General features: G+C 39.8%; 1 protein-coding gene across 2 annotated transcripts; it reads right to left on the reverse strand.

Annotated features, from left to right (window-relative positions):
• Positions 1-572: 572 nt before the first annotated feature.
• Positions 573-16,242, reverse strand: prorp (protein only RNase P catalytic subunit). 2 transcript variants are annotated; one of them, XM_059353819.1, is made up of 11 exons: positions 15,527-16,242; positions 14,422-14,560; positions 13,999-14,233; positions 12,905-13,188; positions 10,151-10,198; positions 9,186-9,318; positions 3,600-3,707; positions 2,138-2,164; positions 2,016-2,047; positions 888-1,086; positions 573-798 (listed from the first exon to the last, which is right to left on the reverse strand). In XM_059353819.1, the coding sequence occupies exons 1-11, from the start codon at positions 15,957-15,959 to the stop codon at positions 667-669; spliced, it is 1,770 nt and encodes a 589-aa protein (XP_059209802.1). In that variant the 5' UTR covers positions 15,960-16,242; the 3' UTR covers positions 573-666. The 2 variants fall into 2 exon arrangements, with proteins under 2 accessions (XP_059209802.1, XP_059209801.1); XM_059353818.1 differs by having other exon boundaries at positions 2,016-2,164.
• Positions 16,243-16,410: the final 168 nt, after the last annotated feature.

A 16,410-nucleotide genomic window follows, 5' to 3' on the forward strand; every position in this document is an offset into this window, starting at 1 on the left:
ATAATTTTTAAATGTATTCCAACCCCTTAGCAGATCCACATTTTTATTTATTTATTTTCATTTTCTTGTCATTTTATTGTTTATGCATATTTCTGTAAAATCAATCAATCAAATCAAAATGACTTTATTTATCCCTGAGGGGAAATTCAGTTAGTCTGGTAGAATCTCTGTTAGAAGTTAGAATGAGAGCCTGATGGCTGTAGGAGTGAAGGATCTCTCCATCCTTCAACAGAGAGAGAGGAGCTGTCCACTGCTGTTTTTTTTGTTCCATAAAGGTTTTGTGTCGCGGATGATATGGGTATTTCAGCTCTTTTGACCAGTCTGTCCAACCGCCTTGCATCTCTGTATCTGATGCTGCCTCCCCAGCAGACTGCAGCATAAAGCAACACACTTGCCACCACAGACTGATAAAACATCTGCAGCATCTTACTACAGATGTCCAGAGATCTGAGCTTCCTTAAGAGTCATACTCCTGTTTGTAATAACGATGATTATGATTTTTGCGAAAAAATCTCGAAAAAATGGCATTTTCATTTGGCTTAAAGTTAAATTAAAGAATGCAGACCACTTAGTTTGAATACATTATGATTTATTTACAAGTCCATACAGTCTATGGTCCATTGTTTTAATCAAAGCATTTGAACTATGAGCGTGTGTTTGGTATGTTCAGTGCTTTGAGGTGAGGCAGAGCCATCGTTGTGGTACTTCATAGGCGGCCCTGTCCTCTGTGTCGTCGTCGTAGGGTAAATGCCACGAGTCCGCTGAATTCTGGACAATTGTGTCATAGCTGGGAATACTCTAAAACACAAACACATGCACATAGTTAATTACCATGCTCTCCTTTCATACCTGTCCCTTCTCTTCCTCTTGCTGCTCTTCTTCCTCACCTGAAATATGACTCTCCCGCCTTCTATGAAGTATTCATGCAATACCAGCTGGTGGCCTCTCTGCCATTTGAAAAAAAGTTGTCTGATTTCTCCTTTTGGCAGGCAGGCCTTGTGGTTCCTCATCAGGTCACTGCTCACAAACCGGCAGTGGTTCCCAGAATGCAAAGTGGCATACAGCAAGAAGGGGTCGTCCTCCGAACTGATACAGAACAAATAAGTGTCATCACAGACAAATTCTCCCAAGAACAAAAAGGTTGTAAATAATCAGAGATGAATAATGATAACAATAATAATAATAATGATGTGCTGAATAAATTTTACTTATGTATGTAAATTAATTGTGTGAGTCATTACAAAGAAAAACCTTCTTGGAATAATTAACTAGTATCTCACAACTTAGTATTGCAAAAGCTATTTGAAATATTCTCAAAATAATAAGTTATTATCTTTTGGGAAGGTTTTTATTTTTTGCGGTACTATTTCTTCTGTTTACATTTCTATATTTTCTTTAAATATTGTTTTCTATTTATGCTCCTCTTTTTTTACTTGAAGTACTTGCCTTAATCTATATTTATCATTAAGTACTTTGTTCTTATGCACCAATATGCACAGGCACACAAAATCCTTGAATGTGAAAACCTACTTGGTGATAAAAATTCTGATTCTGATTTCAGAGGGAAAAATGTATTATCTTAAATTATAACACCATTATTTTGAAAAGTCTTATTATGTGTGTTTCATGTCTTTGGAGAGAAGTCATTATTTTGAACGTTTATCAATAACTTGAAATAATAAGCTGTTATTTTGAGATAAGTCTTTTTGGTGGACACTTACAGTAAAGCCATTATTTATAGATATTGTTTTTTTGAGGTACTTCAATGTAGTTTTTTAATATGAGATGTCATTATGTTGTTTAAGCCTCCTATTATTTTTGAAATACTAAGTCATTATTTTGAGTTTGTCATTGTAATGTCTTTAAGGACCCCCCCCCCCCCTTTTACTGGCATTCAAATTCACAGTTCTGCTTTATTCTATTAAACAGCCTCCTCAAACATTGTCAGTAAATAGTCAGTGTTGTCTCTGCTATGCAAATTTTCATGCTGATTTTTTTTGTTATCAAGTGCTCACATGCTTTCAGTGAAGAAGCAATGAGCTTTCTGCTTGATAATCTGCATGTGGCGTTTGTCCCAGCTTCTGGAGGGGTACAACATATGTTTCCTCCCCAACACCAGAACAGTCAGGCCCTGACTCTCCAGCTCCGACACCACCGCCAACAACTGTAACACATGCATATGTACACATTTCAACATTTTATTTGTTCATATTTAAACATAAAACATGAATATTTATGGCATAAATGTCTGTCTGAATGCCAACTCCATTACAACACATAATTAGAATAGAATACTGTCTTTTTAGATATGCCAAACAACTGTTGCTCCTGGAAGAACCTACTTATGCCACAGCAATAACTACCACAACTTAACTGAATCAAGAGTTTTGTTAGACAGAGATGTACGTTGGGGAATTTACTGTTAATTGTTTAGTCTGGCTGCTGAGTATTTGAGTGTGTGTGTGTGTGTGTGTGTGTGTGTGTGTTAATAATTATTCAATAAATTGGATAGAAATGTAAAAATCTGTACATAGTACCACCAAATTTGATCATAGTCGAAAAAGGCAGCATCCATACAATTCCTGATGGCAAGGAAAACTAGGATTAAGCATTTAGAGAAACCTCAATGTGATTTTTGATGTGAAGTTTAAAAGCTGTTTCAGATCCAATAATACATACTACATGTTGTTAAAATCAGTCAGCAGACTTGAAAAGGCCATCTCTGCAGTAGGGGCATATATGACTGTCATCTGCATACAGATGGTACCTGCAGAATTTTAACTTAGCTAGTAAAAACTAAAAAACAAGGATCCCAAAACCCATCCATGTGGAATACCCTTCTTGTAAAACCTAACAATAATTTGCAATAATAATAGATGCTTTATGATCAAATAATTGCAAAACTACTAGCATTCCCATCAGCCACAGCTGTAGCAAATTTGTTGATAGCTTGGCTGTAAACTCTTAGTGTTGTTAGTTGTAAATTTAGCATGCATTTTCATATTTTATTAAAAGCTGGTTTCATTCACACAGGCATTTGAATGACACTTCTCCTGAATGCAAATTTATATGACTTTTGCATTCATTTTAATAATTTATTTAGCTTTCCCATGAACTTGATGAGTAGATAGGAAAATCCGTTGTCTGTCTGTACTCTGCCCTGTCTTGCAGCCACATAACGTCTGAGAAAAATTTGACATATTTCAACGCAGAGACAGAATTACATAATAATGATGCAGTTGACACATACGCACGTCTTGATAGACAGACAGATGTAGACAGACACGTAGGCTAGGTGTTGTTAAAATCAGGTATTGGCCAGTTATAAAAGCACTTCCTACACACATATAGTCATACACACTGCAGGGTTAGTCATAGTGCAACTGTCAGAAAAGCCCCTGGGTTGGACAGACACACATGTAGGAAGAAACCACTAAAATCTAGACTGTGAAACTGTGTGTGTGTGTGTGTGTGTGTGTGTGTGTGTGTGTATGTGCAAAGGGTATTCTGGTATACTGGTAGACCCTGAATTATATCAAGCTCCACTCTTTATCTCTTTGTCACATTTTGCATGCGTGTGCATCTGCATGTTTTCTCACATTCTCTGACGCCCTGTCCTTGCCGTTGTTATATGCTACATTCAGCCCATCTACGACCACATCAAAGGCTGGCTTCTTCTCCACAAACTCCTTGAATCTCTCCAGCTCCTGAACAGACACAAAAATAGACAAAGAGACAGACAGACGGAGTGATAGATAATAGAGAACAATTGGTCAGTGGAGGAGTAAGGGAAAATTGTATATATTGTTTCATATTTCACAAATACACTTGAATCTACACTTCATGACATATGACATTACTGCTTTTTGCTATTTTAAGGTACTATGTGAAAAAAATCTTACTCTTGACACTGGTGGCTGTTGAGTAAACTGCAGTCAGCATCCCTGTTACAATAACCTGCATATGTAGTTACACAAAGAAAATCTATTTCTTAAGCTGCTATTACTGTTGTTTGCTTTTTTCTGCTTATATTTATGTTTGATATATTTATATACATTTTATTTTATTTTCTATTTTTATTCTAAATGCATGGAAGGAAGCTATCCATATTAACTAACATATCCTCTGAGATTGCATTTTGCTTGCAATAATATTAGCAAATGGGCAAGCTAAGGAGAAAAAAGACAAGCTAAGCTTTCTTTCAATTGGAAGACACTAATAAGCACTAAATAATAAGTACAGTTCTGCATATAGTTGATCATTTTCCAAAGTCTTGGCCAAATTAAAAGTTTCAATTAAAAGTCCTGCCAGAGGAGCAGTAAGGGGATCATCAAAGGTATTACAATTCATCCTCTCGGGTCTATGAATGTCCAAATTGTCGGTCCAATCCATTCAGTAGATGTGTAAATATTTTTACTGAATCAAGAATAAATTAGACCAGCTGGTAGCCGAGGAGAAAAGTCAGGGGATCACCAACAACATCCCGTTCTGACCACAAATGTCTGTACTTGTGGTGGAAGAAGTTTTTAGATTTCTTACTAAAGTAAAAATACTAATACCACACTGTAAAATGACTCCACTACAAGTAAAAGTCCTGCATTTAAAACATACTTCAGGAAAAGTACAAAGTAAGCATCAAAAGTAAAAGTACTCGTTGTGCAGAATGAACCCACTCAGATTATTTTATATATCCTAAATATATTATTAAATTATTATTATGAACACATTTATGTAAGCAGTGTCTCAAGATAGGGCTCATTTTAACTACATAATAATGTAATAATGTTTTTTTTATGTTAAATCTCCCAAAAAGTAACTAAAGCTGGCAGCTAAATGTAGTTGGGTAAAAAGTACAATATTTGCATAAAATGTAGAGGAGTAGAAGTATAAAGTTACATAAAATGGAAATACTCAAGTAAAGTACACAAGACTAACACATGTTGGTATAGTGGCAGACTAACTCATTTTCAGTAAAGGTTGTTTCCAAAAGCTGATCATTTGACTGGCTAATTAACTGGATGTCTGACTGAATATGTACAGTACTGAAAATGTACAGAAAAAGTCTAACAACAACATTAGGGGCTTGTTCCTTATTGTGGTCGAAGAGCGTATCTGAACCCCACCTGTGAGCTGACTGCCCTGATGGTTGGCTGATCACAGGCCTGCCAGTAATAAATCTACCTGGCCTTTCCTTCTCGGCAGCGAGATGGCAGAGTGCCAGCTGGCAGCTGTGAACTCTGTTTAATGTTTAAGGTTAATAGCTTATACAAGGTACACACTGAAGACCTGGGACTTTTTCCTCTGTTTGTAAGTAAAAAGTGTGAGGTAGAAAGGCATCCATAGATATTCAATCAGTTTCTAAACCTGAAAATGCAGCTAATAGTTAAGTTACAATTTTCTTGAATGAAAAGTAAAAGTTTTCTGCAGTGCAAGGAATAAGGAAGGCTTCATCTGTGTCACAGTTTTGTACTGTAACAGGAATGTAGTGCTGAAGCTTAGAATGGGCCTCCAGCACAGGAACATTGTAAGTACTTTTACTTTTAGATAGCAGCAGTATGGAAATAGGCTGCTGTGAATTCCCCTAGACTTGAAACTTGACTGCTTGCACGCTTTCACGAACACACAATCAAAATGCGACTGTAAAAACTGTAATATTCATCCTCTGATGGCACTGTGCTCTAGATAAAAGTAAGGCCAAGCCCTGGTAATGCTCCAGTATCTAGTTTGTTTGCTTTAATTCACTAAACACACAAACGCATACATGCACAGTATGAGACAATTATTAATTCTGCAACAATGTGCAGTGGAGGATGGTTGAGATTGGGGAGATGTTTGGTTTAGGTGGGAGGCAAAGGATAACAAAGAAAAAACTGGGGGATGATGGACAGATGGAAGTGTGTAGATGATGCATTTAAAAAAAGTTATTTGTAAAAAAAGACCTTCAATTGGCAGAGAAAGGGAGACAGAATAAGCGCCGGAGAAGGAGGAAGAGAGAGACAGAGAGAAAGTCCAGTATAATTATCCAGGGACTTTCCAGAGCTGATATGTGAAACCAGTTCATTGTGCTGCTGTGGATGATATGACTGCTTAAAACACACACGTACACACACACTAACATGCATTAGCTTCCACTCATGCACCATTATCACACAAAGCAGGATAGTATTCTGTAAATACACCACTGATCTATAAAATCTGAATGGAAAAAAACATAACTGACTGCAGGATATTGGATATAATGGCAATCTGTCAATTTTAATTCTAACGCTTTAATAGGATTTTCTCATTTATCTCAGTTCTAACACAATCATATCACCTTATGCATTTCAGATTTTTATTTGTGATAATGTGTACTTATATTATGCGTAAAAGCACTGTTTATGGTTAAGAAACAATATTTTATTATAGTTATGTCAGGAAGTATCCATACATTTCCGTTTGGTGATAAGTTTAGTTAAACCCCAGTACTGTCTACAACTCCCCAAGAAAAACAAAATGCATCTAATTCAGTATGTGTATATACATTTATAAAAACAAAAGTTGATCAACATCAAAAATCTTGTCTTTGTGCTGTATTCAGTTGAATGTAGGTCGCAAAGGTTTTGCAAATCCTTGTATTCTGATTTTATTCCGTCATTCACATCGTCCCAGCTTTTTCGAGCTCAGGGTTATACATCATGCATTTTTAAATAGTTTAAAGTGTTACTGTTACAAAATTCAAAGCACAATAATGAAGAAAAAACATCCTCTCTGCACATAGAACCTACTATAGACTGCATATTAGGTGTATGTAAAAATAAATAAATAAAGGTTTATCAGTTCGAGCATTAGACCAATCGTCTTCGTACTGTTTTTTAATGAAATATATATATATATATATATGACACAATTTATCGCGTTCGGTTTTATTTATGTTCTAGCCCAACTTCTTTGGTTGTACGATGTATTATATGGGTGCATGTTTAGTCATATATTATTATCACATACATTCATGAAAAAAAAAATGTTAGACCACCCTTGTTTTCTTCAGTTTATTGTTCATTTTAATGCCTGGTACAACCCAAACAAAACACAACAACAAAAATAGCCCATAAGAGTTTAATTTAAGAGCTGATATCTAGCCATTTCCATGGTTTTCTTGATAATAACCAAAATCATTACCAAGAAAACCATAGAAAATGGCTAGATATTGGCTCTTAAATAAGACTCTTATGAGCTATTTTTGTTGTTATCATTATATTTGTCCAAACAAATGTACCTTTGTTTGTACCAGGCATTAAAATGAACAAGAAACTGAAGAAAACAAGGGTGGTCTGTATCTGTGTTCTTTTAAGTATAATTGTAACAATAATCCATCTAAATTTCAACCAAGATACATTATAAATGATTGCTAGTAGGTATACTAGATACAAATATAGCAGGCTAACCTTGTATGTAAGAATTTTTTAATTATTTATTATTGGGAGTACAACAGTTTGCATTTTAGTGAACTGAAATTGGCTAAAAAGACAAACATAAAAACTGACCAAACGACTGTTGTTGTTGTTTTTATATCTGAGGCTTGTAACTGTGCTGAAATCTGTTCTATAAGCTGAAAATATGCTGGATACTGGCTGGTTATTTATCTCCAACAGTGTGAACACAAAAACACAAAGCCAGCTGTACAGAAGCACAGTGTAATGCAATGCACCAGAACAGTTCAGCAAAAATGCAACTTTTGAGGAACTTTAGATGTTCTGTTTTTTTTTGTTTCCAAAATAAGGCTGAGCGAAAACATTAGAAATGTCCTTTAAAATAACACAATGCAATATATCACCCACCACTGTATACTACAGTTGTAAAAAAAAAAAAAAATTTCATTTGTGTAAAGTTGAAAGTCATAGGCTTCACAGAGGTGGTAAATAATTGCTGTTCTGTTCAGTTTGCATGTACTGCACTGAGGTTTCTGTTATTCTGGTTGATGTGTCAAAATGCACGACTTGTTCTCAGTGTCTAATCTATCAAATCAATCTGTGCTTGAAAGAATGCTCTCCTGCTGACTGTGACGACCTCAGCACATACAAAAACAGCTAATCTTTCTGTTTGTAATGATGCAAATCTCTCCCTGCATCTGTTGCTTCACTGGAGTCTGAAGCCCCCTGTTTGCCCTCAGAATTAATTGGATTCATAAAGTCGAGTTAAGCAGCATGTCTGTCTGTCTTCCTTGGTCTCCTTGGCGGGAGGTAGTTGTGGGCCAGTTTCACATGGTGCTCCATATGCTGGAAATCCCCTCAATTTCACTAACTGTTGCACCAACTAACTCCCCCTGACTACCGAAAAACACAAAGGAAAACATGCAAACTTTGTCTCTGCCCATAAATGAAATATGACATATTATTAACTGCATGTCACTGATGTTGCCAAGTTTCTTTGTTGGAACAATTTCAAGTGAATAACTTTGTTTTTAAGTTTATTGTCAGTGGCATTATAAAAAAAAAACAGTCAGTACATTCCGATCTGATGAAAAGCTTGTGCCCTGTCTCTGTCTCCTCACAGACGGTGAACATAAGGATTTAAGATGAAGATGGCAACCTTAAAATACACACTTAAAATACAGACTTCACTTTGTGCATGACTGATACTCATCGATATATTGAGCTTTCACAAGCCATGTTCCTAAGAGAGGTGTCACGTGTCATGTTCCTGCTGCCTTAAAACATGTAAAATGTATTATTTTCATTTCACATTTCATGTAAAACATGATCACTCTACTGCACAATGCAGCAAAAATAGTGGCATTATGGGGAATATGCTTCAAACTATGCTGCAATCTTTGTAGAGAAGATGTCAAATATGAATCTGTCAGCATAGAGATTGGGGGGGGGGCAGCTGATCTAATGCCTATTATCAAGTAATATCTAGTTTGTTAACTCCATAAATTAATTGTAAAAAGTGACAATTTGTGGGGGTTTTCATGCAAGACAGACTTTTACCATCTGACACAGCACAGTAATGTAGCTAAACCAACTGTTTTAATCTCATCCATCGCTTCAAAGTGTTTGCTGGAGTTTACTAAGCTTTCAACTAACCTCAGCAGGCGAGAGCTGTATGTGAACCAATGGCGCCATCTAGCAGGAGCACTGTGTGTGTGTGTGTGTGTGTGTGTGTGTGTGTGTGTGTGTGTTTCTGTATGTGTGTGTGTGTACCTGCTGTGTTGTCTTTTTAAAAACATCTGGACCCTGGATGACGTCAGTCATCACTCTGTCTCTCAGCTGTTGGTACTCCTCTGCAGTCAGATGCATGGACTCTAACTTAAAACCACAACAGCCACACACACCCCTAAACACACACACACACACACACACACACACACACACACACACACACACACACACACACACACACACACACACACACACACACACACACACACACACACACACACACACACACACACACACACACACACACACACACACACACACACACACACACACACACACACACACACACGTATATATTCATAAACACATAACACACTGTTCTGATGCAGATAAGCTGACATGAACATTCATGTTAATACGGAGCCCTGAGAGGTAAAAACTTCTGCTGATACATTTTCAAGTCTGATCCAAAGTGTTTTCTCTCCTGTGTTTATGACTTAAGAACAGGTGAAAAATTGTTTTGCCAGAATAATCTACCTGTTCCTTAAGAAAATGTTAATCTGTGAAAGGTCTTTTAAATCCAGGATGAAAACATACTTCCTCCGTAGTGTTTGAGTCCTCTCATGTGAACGATTTAGGTTTCTTTTATTTGTGAATTTGAACTACCTGTGATCTTTATATCACTCTGGCCTACATGGGTTGTGTTTAAATGTGCTTTATAAATCAATTTGAATGACTTGAAAACAGTTTTTATGTCAGAGTAAGCATTCTGAGCTACATAAAAAGAACACTTAGCTGCAAAAAACTTTTTCTTTTTTACTTATTAATTACAGGTAATAAAGGGAACTTAGAAAAATGATCCTAGCTAAACTTTTTCACAAATGAAACTGAGGAACTCAGGGAGAAAGAAAACAATTACAATTAGACCTAGAAAAAGGATCACCAGACGTTTTTTTTTTTTAATTTTCAAAACAAATTGCTGTTGAGGTAAGAAGTGGTGCTATTACTGTGGGGTAGGTCTGGTCCAACTTCCTGTCCATTTCTGCCCTGTGAGACTGAAAACAGGGAAGAAGAGACAGACAGAGAACAAAGAAGAGAGGTTGAGGTGGATAACAATAGATGAGATAATGTAGAAGAGAAAATAACTTCAAGCCACTTCTAAATAAAGTTTTGTGTTGTTATATTTCATTTAATTTGTCTATGTGTTTTTGAGGCAATTTATATCATTGTAGGAGGAGGAGCAGGATTACTATTGCAACAACACATCATCAGTAGGGTAAAACTAACCTATCTCTCGACGGTCTAAACCCAGCTCACGTTCCCTATTAGTGGGTGAACAATCCAATGCTTAATGAATTCTGCTTCACAATGATAGGAAGAGCCGACATCGAAGGATCAAATAAATCATTGTCTCCTCCAAGAATCGCCACCTTATCATGGTGAAAAGGTTTGTGTGCTCCAGTGATCCTGGGAGCTGTGTTGTCGGGAGCAGCAGCTCCTGGTAGGGTCTCCCAAGGCAAAGTGGTCCCAGGGGAGGGGCCAGACTAAGAGCAATTCAAAAGACTCTGTGTACCTCGCCCGGCACGAGATCTGATCCTGAGTGGTGTTTTGTTATTGGACTTCTATGCTAGTCACGGTTTGTCCATAACAAACATCATGTTCGAACATAGAGTTGATCATAAGTGTACCTGGTACCAGAGCACTCTCGGCCAAAGATCGATGATCGATTTCATTATCGTATCATCAGATCTGCGGACGCATGTTCTGGACACTCGGGTGAAGAGAGGAGCAGAGCTGTCAACTGATCACCACCTAGTGGTGAGTTGGGTCAGGTGGCGGGGAGGCTGCTGGACAGACCTGGCAAACCCAAACGTGTAGTGAGGGTGAACTGGGAACGTCTAGCAGAGGCCCCTGTCTGCAGGGTCTTCAACTCACACCTCCGGACATGGAGGCGGAATGGGCCATGTTCAAAGCCTCAATTGTTGATGTAGCTGGTAGGAGCTGTGGCCTGAAGGCCGTCGGTGCCTGTCGTGGCGGCAACCCAAGAACCCGCTGGTGGACACCAGCTGTGAGAGAGGCCGTCAAGCTGAAGAAGGAGGCCTTTCGGTCTTGGCTGACTGAGGGGTCTCTGGAAGCAACAGACAGGTACCGTTCGGCCAGAAGGGCTGCAGCTGCGGCAGTCACTGAAGCAAAAGCTGGGGTATGGGAGGAATTTGGGGAGCCCATGGAGGAGGACCTTTGGTCGGCCTCAAAGAGGTTCTGGAAAACTGTCGGGCGACTCAGGAAGGGAAAGCAGGGCTTGGCCCAAGCTGTGTTCAGCGGGGGTGGAGACCTGCTGACCTGACCTGTGGATGTCGTCAGACGGTGGAAAGAGCACTTTGAGGAACTCAGCCAACATGTCCTCTGTGGAGGAGGCAGAGTCTGAAACTCATCAGTATCCCTGGCAGAAGTCGCCAAGGTAGTCAAAAAGCTGCCCGGTGGTAAGGCGCCAGGGTTGGATGAGATTCGCCCTGAGATGCTGAAGGCTCTGGACACTGTTGGGCTGTCATGGTTGACACGCCTCTACAGTGTCGCATGGAGGTCTGGGTCAGTGCCAGTGGAGTGGCAGACCGGGGTGGTGGTTCCCATTTTTAAAAAGGGGGACTGGAGGGTGTGTTCCAATTACCGTGGAATCACACTGCTCAGCCTCCCCGGAAAAGTCTACTCCAGGGTGCTGGAAAGGAGGCTCCGGCCGATTGTCAAACCTTAGATTCAGGAGGAACAATGCGGCTTCCGTCCTGGCCGTGGAACAATGGACCAGCTCTTTACCCTTGCGAGACTTCTGGAGGGGTCATGGGAGTTTGCTCATCCAGTCTACATGTGTTTTGTGGACTTGGAGAAGGCCTACGACCGTGTGCCTCGGGGAGTCTTGTGGGGGGTACTGTGGGAGTATGGGGTACCGGGCGCGTTGCTACGAGCTATCCGGTCCCTATATAACCAAAGTGAGAGCTCTGTCCGCATACTCGGCACAATGTCAAACACGTTCCCGGTGGATGTTGGCCTCCGCCAGGGTTGCCCCTTGTCTCCGATTCTGTTCGTGGTCTTCATGGACAGGATCTCAAGGCGTAGCCGGGGGAGGAAGGGATCCAGTTTGGTGACCTTAGAATTGCATCTCTGCTTTTTACAGATGATGTGGTTCTTTTGGCTTCATCAGACAGGGACCTCCAGCACTCATTGGGGCAGTTTGCAGCCGAGTGCGAAGCGGTTGGGATGAGAGTCAGCGCCTCCAAGTCTGAGGCCATGGTTCTCTGCCGTAGTGACCGAAAGAACAAGATCGTGGATACAGGCGGCTGAAATGAGCTTCCTCCGTATGGTGGCTGGGCTCAGCCTTAGAGATAGGGTGAGAAGCTCAGACATCCGGAGGGAGCTCGGAGTAGAGCCGCTGCTCCTTCGCATCAATAGGAGCCAGCTGAGGTGGTTTGGGCATCTGGTAAGGATGCCTTCTGGCCGCCTCCCGTTAGAGGTGTTACGGGCACGTCCAACTGGTAGGAGGCCCCAGGGAAGACCCAGAACACGGTGGAGGGATTATATCTCTCTACTGGCCTGCGAACGCCTCGGGGTCCCACAGGAGGAGCAGGACGTTGTGGCTGGGGAGAGAGACGTCAGGAATGCCCTGCTTAGCCTGCCGCCCCCGCGACCCGGCCCCGGATAAGTGGAGGAAAATGGATGATGGATATATCATTGTGAAAGACACAGTTTAAAGAATGAATGCTCTCGTTTACCTCTCAAACCAGGTCTTGATGGTGCTGGCGAGGCTTTGTTGGGGGTAGATTTGGTTGTTCCTCATGTAGAGTATAATCTGCAGCAGCCTCTCCTGGTGCTCAGACTGAGACATGGTCTCTGCCTCAGTCCTCACTCCCTTAAACAGAGAGTCCCAGGTCTCCTGGAACGGGCTCAGTCCCTGTTCAAGTAAATCAGCATACATAGCCCAGGCAGTGGTCACCTCACCGTTTGACAATGCTGCTGTGATGACACGATCATAGTTCCGTGCTTTTGGAGTGTAGACCTGTTAGAATAACAGTAAAACCAAGTGATGATCAGGTCATGTCCTCAGGCTCAAGTATGACTTTAACCTTCTAAACCCCACTATTGAAATAAAAGATCACCAAAAACACACCTATCATTGTAGAAAGGAACTGTAAAAACGTGCATTTTCTTCAGAATTAACTTTCTGGCAGTCCTTGAGCATTGTACGTTAGAAAAGTTTCTATTTGAAAAAGTAACCAAAACAAAACTTAAAAGTGATTATAACTTTACATAATTTTATTCTACAGGTCTCATTTAAAACATAGCCAAAAATAAACTGTTTTGGAATAACTAGATCATGTTAAAAACATTAAATTCTGCACTCCTCGTCAACACAGTTAAGCCATAATTAATTCTGCTGAGACGAACGGTCACATGACAAATATTCTCTGAAAATCAGGCTGTTTACACAGAGCAGAGCAGAGAGGACAGGACAGGTTGCAAGTTAGTTCAATATGCATAGCATGTGGAGACCAAATGTTTTCCCCAAAATGCATGACACTTGTTGCATTTTGGGGAAGGGTTGTATATAGAAATTCAATTTTAATCCCATTTAAAAAAAAAAAAATTATCAAAGAAATTTAAATTTTTTTAATGATTTATGTCATTATTACTGTGTTATACTGCACAAAAGAAATGTTTTCACACTTCTAGCCATGATTGTGCTGATTCCATAGAGGTGCAGACTTCTTTGTTGCCGTGAAATACAAGGCCACAGTGAGCAAAATGGTAAGAGTTTAAAATGCCCTGAAACGACTTGTTTTTAATTAAAAATCCCAATACTGATTACCTTCTTAATCTCGTTCAGGATGCTGATGCATTCCCTCCACTTTGCCGTCCGGCTGAAGAACTCGATAAAGAGGGTGCAGGCTCCCTTGTCAAGAGAAGGGAACCTCTCCCGCATAATGTCATAGAGGTCGAACACCTCTGCGTCATGTCGGCCCTTCACACACAGCGTGAGGTATCGTAGTAACAGCTGATAAGGCAACGTCCCTGATTCCATTGCTACAAAAGTGAGCAGGGACCTGTGGCAGAAAGGTGCAGTACATGTTTGTAAACATATCTATGATTTATTGACCTTTATGATGGACCTGGAGAAAAATACCAGACATAAAATCGGTTTCAGACAAAATGTAAAAGTTCTGTTAACAAAAGTTAGTTAACAAAACTTCTAAAAATCACAGACACACAAACACACTCATTGTCCACTCACTTTGCGATATCCAGCTCTGCCCTGGTCTTAAGCAGCACATACATCATGTAGATTTCAAAGCGTTGTTGGTTTCCCAGAGACTCCTTCAGCTCCCTCCACTCAGTAACAGAGAGCGGCCGGTCAGGAGGCTGCATCTTTTCTGTGAAAAACATTCATGTTTGAGTGAAGGAAACCAAAACACAGATATGGAATTATTTGTGCATGTGTTCTTGCACATAACTTGTTAGTGAATCAGCCTGTTGCCACCTGAAACACGTTGCAAGAATCAAGGGATTTCTGTCCAAGCAAGATGCAGAAAAGCTTGTTCATGCATTAATTTTAATAGGCTAGATTATTGTTATGGTATCTTCACAGGTCTGAGCAAAAAAATCAATCAAGCAGCTGCAGATCGTCCAGAAAAAGTCTTAGTGAGTCTAGGTGTGAAAAAATACTGTAAAATAAGAATGGTTTCAAAAATGTATATTCTTATCAGTTAACAAAATAGAAAGTGACTGAACAGAAGAAAAATCTGAAATAAATCAATATTTGGTGTGACCACCCTTTGCCTTGAAACTAGCATCAATTCTTCTAGGCATTTTTGTCACACTTGCCTAAGACTTTTGCACAGTACTGTATATCTCAGAGTTACTTGTTTGTTATAAAGCATCCTGGCCTCTTAGGTCATCTGGGATCAGATTAATTAGTGTTCCCAGGATCAAAACCAAGCAAGGTGAAGCCGCATTTAGTTTCTCACCAGTGCAACAAGCTCCCTGAATACCTGAGGCCTGCTGAAACGGTCAGCTCATTTAAAGCAGGGTTGAAAATATTACTGTATACTTCAGCTTTCTCATAAATGTAACACATATCTATTTTAATCCTTTTAATGGCTTGATTCAATTGAATTCATTGTTTCTAAATACAATTTTATCGTCTTAATGTTATCCTTCCATTCTGCTCTTAATGCAGCTTCTAAGGCTCCCTGCTCAATGTCTGTATTTTTATGCCTCTGTTAAGCACTTTGAATTAACTTGTTGCCTTCTGAAATGTTGTATATTGCACCAAAAGAGGCCTGAATTGAGGTGTAAAGTAAAGTTTTCTTGAATGAAAAAAAGATAGTATGTCCTACCTGCTTGTCTAGTCTTCATCCCTTCAGTCTCCACATCCTGAAGGGCCACAGTTGCTCTCCTGCTCAGCCACTCTCTCGTCTTTGCTGCAGTCCCAGCAGCAAACACAGATGTTGGCAAGGAAAGCTGCCGACGAATGGAGCTTTTCCCTCTTCCCTTTACAGAACCATCCCACAATTCCTCTTCCCTATGTCTGATGGTGCTGTTCTTTACTCCCCCCTGTCGATCAGTCCATCCCCTGTTCCTCCAGTCTGTTTGTCTGCCTCCTGAGTTGGGGTTATTGTCTCTGGTGCACAGAAAGCGTGCTGAGAGAGGAAGCTGTGGTGACTTACACAGAGAAGTATTTAAAGTGGAGAAAGCTGAACTTCCCTGATGAAAGAAAGGCTTGAATGGTTTCAGGCAGATTCTGACATTAAGTATGAAGGTGGAGGCCATGTTAGCCTCAGGGTTTGTGGGAACTTAATACAGATTTGCTACGAATAAGATTCCCATTCACTTGAGTTATAAATTAGCTATACTCCTGATATCACATGCCAACAAAACTGTTTTTCAAATGTTATTTAGTTATTTCAAGATCATCTAAATATCATAATAACCTTAAACGTGACTTACACTTCCTGTTTATATCCAACTTAAATAACTAAAACAGCTTCTTTCTTTCTTTCTCTTTCTACATGAGTTCACGGGCAAACACAACTGCAGGCATGACACGAGTCGCACGTCTTGTAACGTCATCAACGTGTGACATCTCCGTTTTTGAGCGTCAAGTGTGTGAAGATAACTAGAGAAAACCCGGAATAAGCAGTTTGGTTTTCAAAATGAAGAACTGCCAAATCACATTTATTTTTTGTGCCTCCTCCATCTGAGTTTTTGGTTGTAAATAGGC

The sequence above is a fragment of the Centropristis striata genome, chromosome 16 (genome assembly GCF_030273125.1).
Source record: "Centropristis striata isolate RG_2023a ecotype Rhode Island chromosome 16, C.striata_1.0, whole genome shotgun sequence".
Classification (NCBI taxonomy): Eukaryota; Metazoa; Chordata; class Actinopteri; order Perciformes; family Serranidae; genus Centropristis; species Centropristis striata.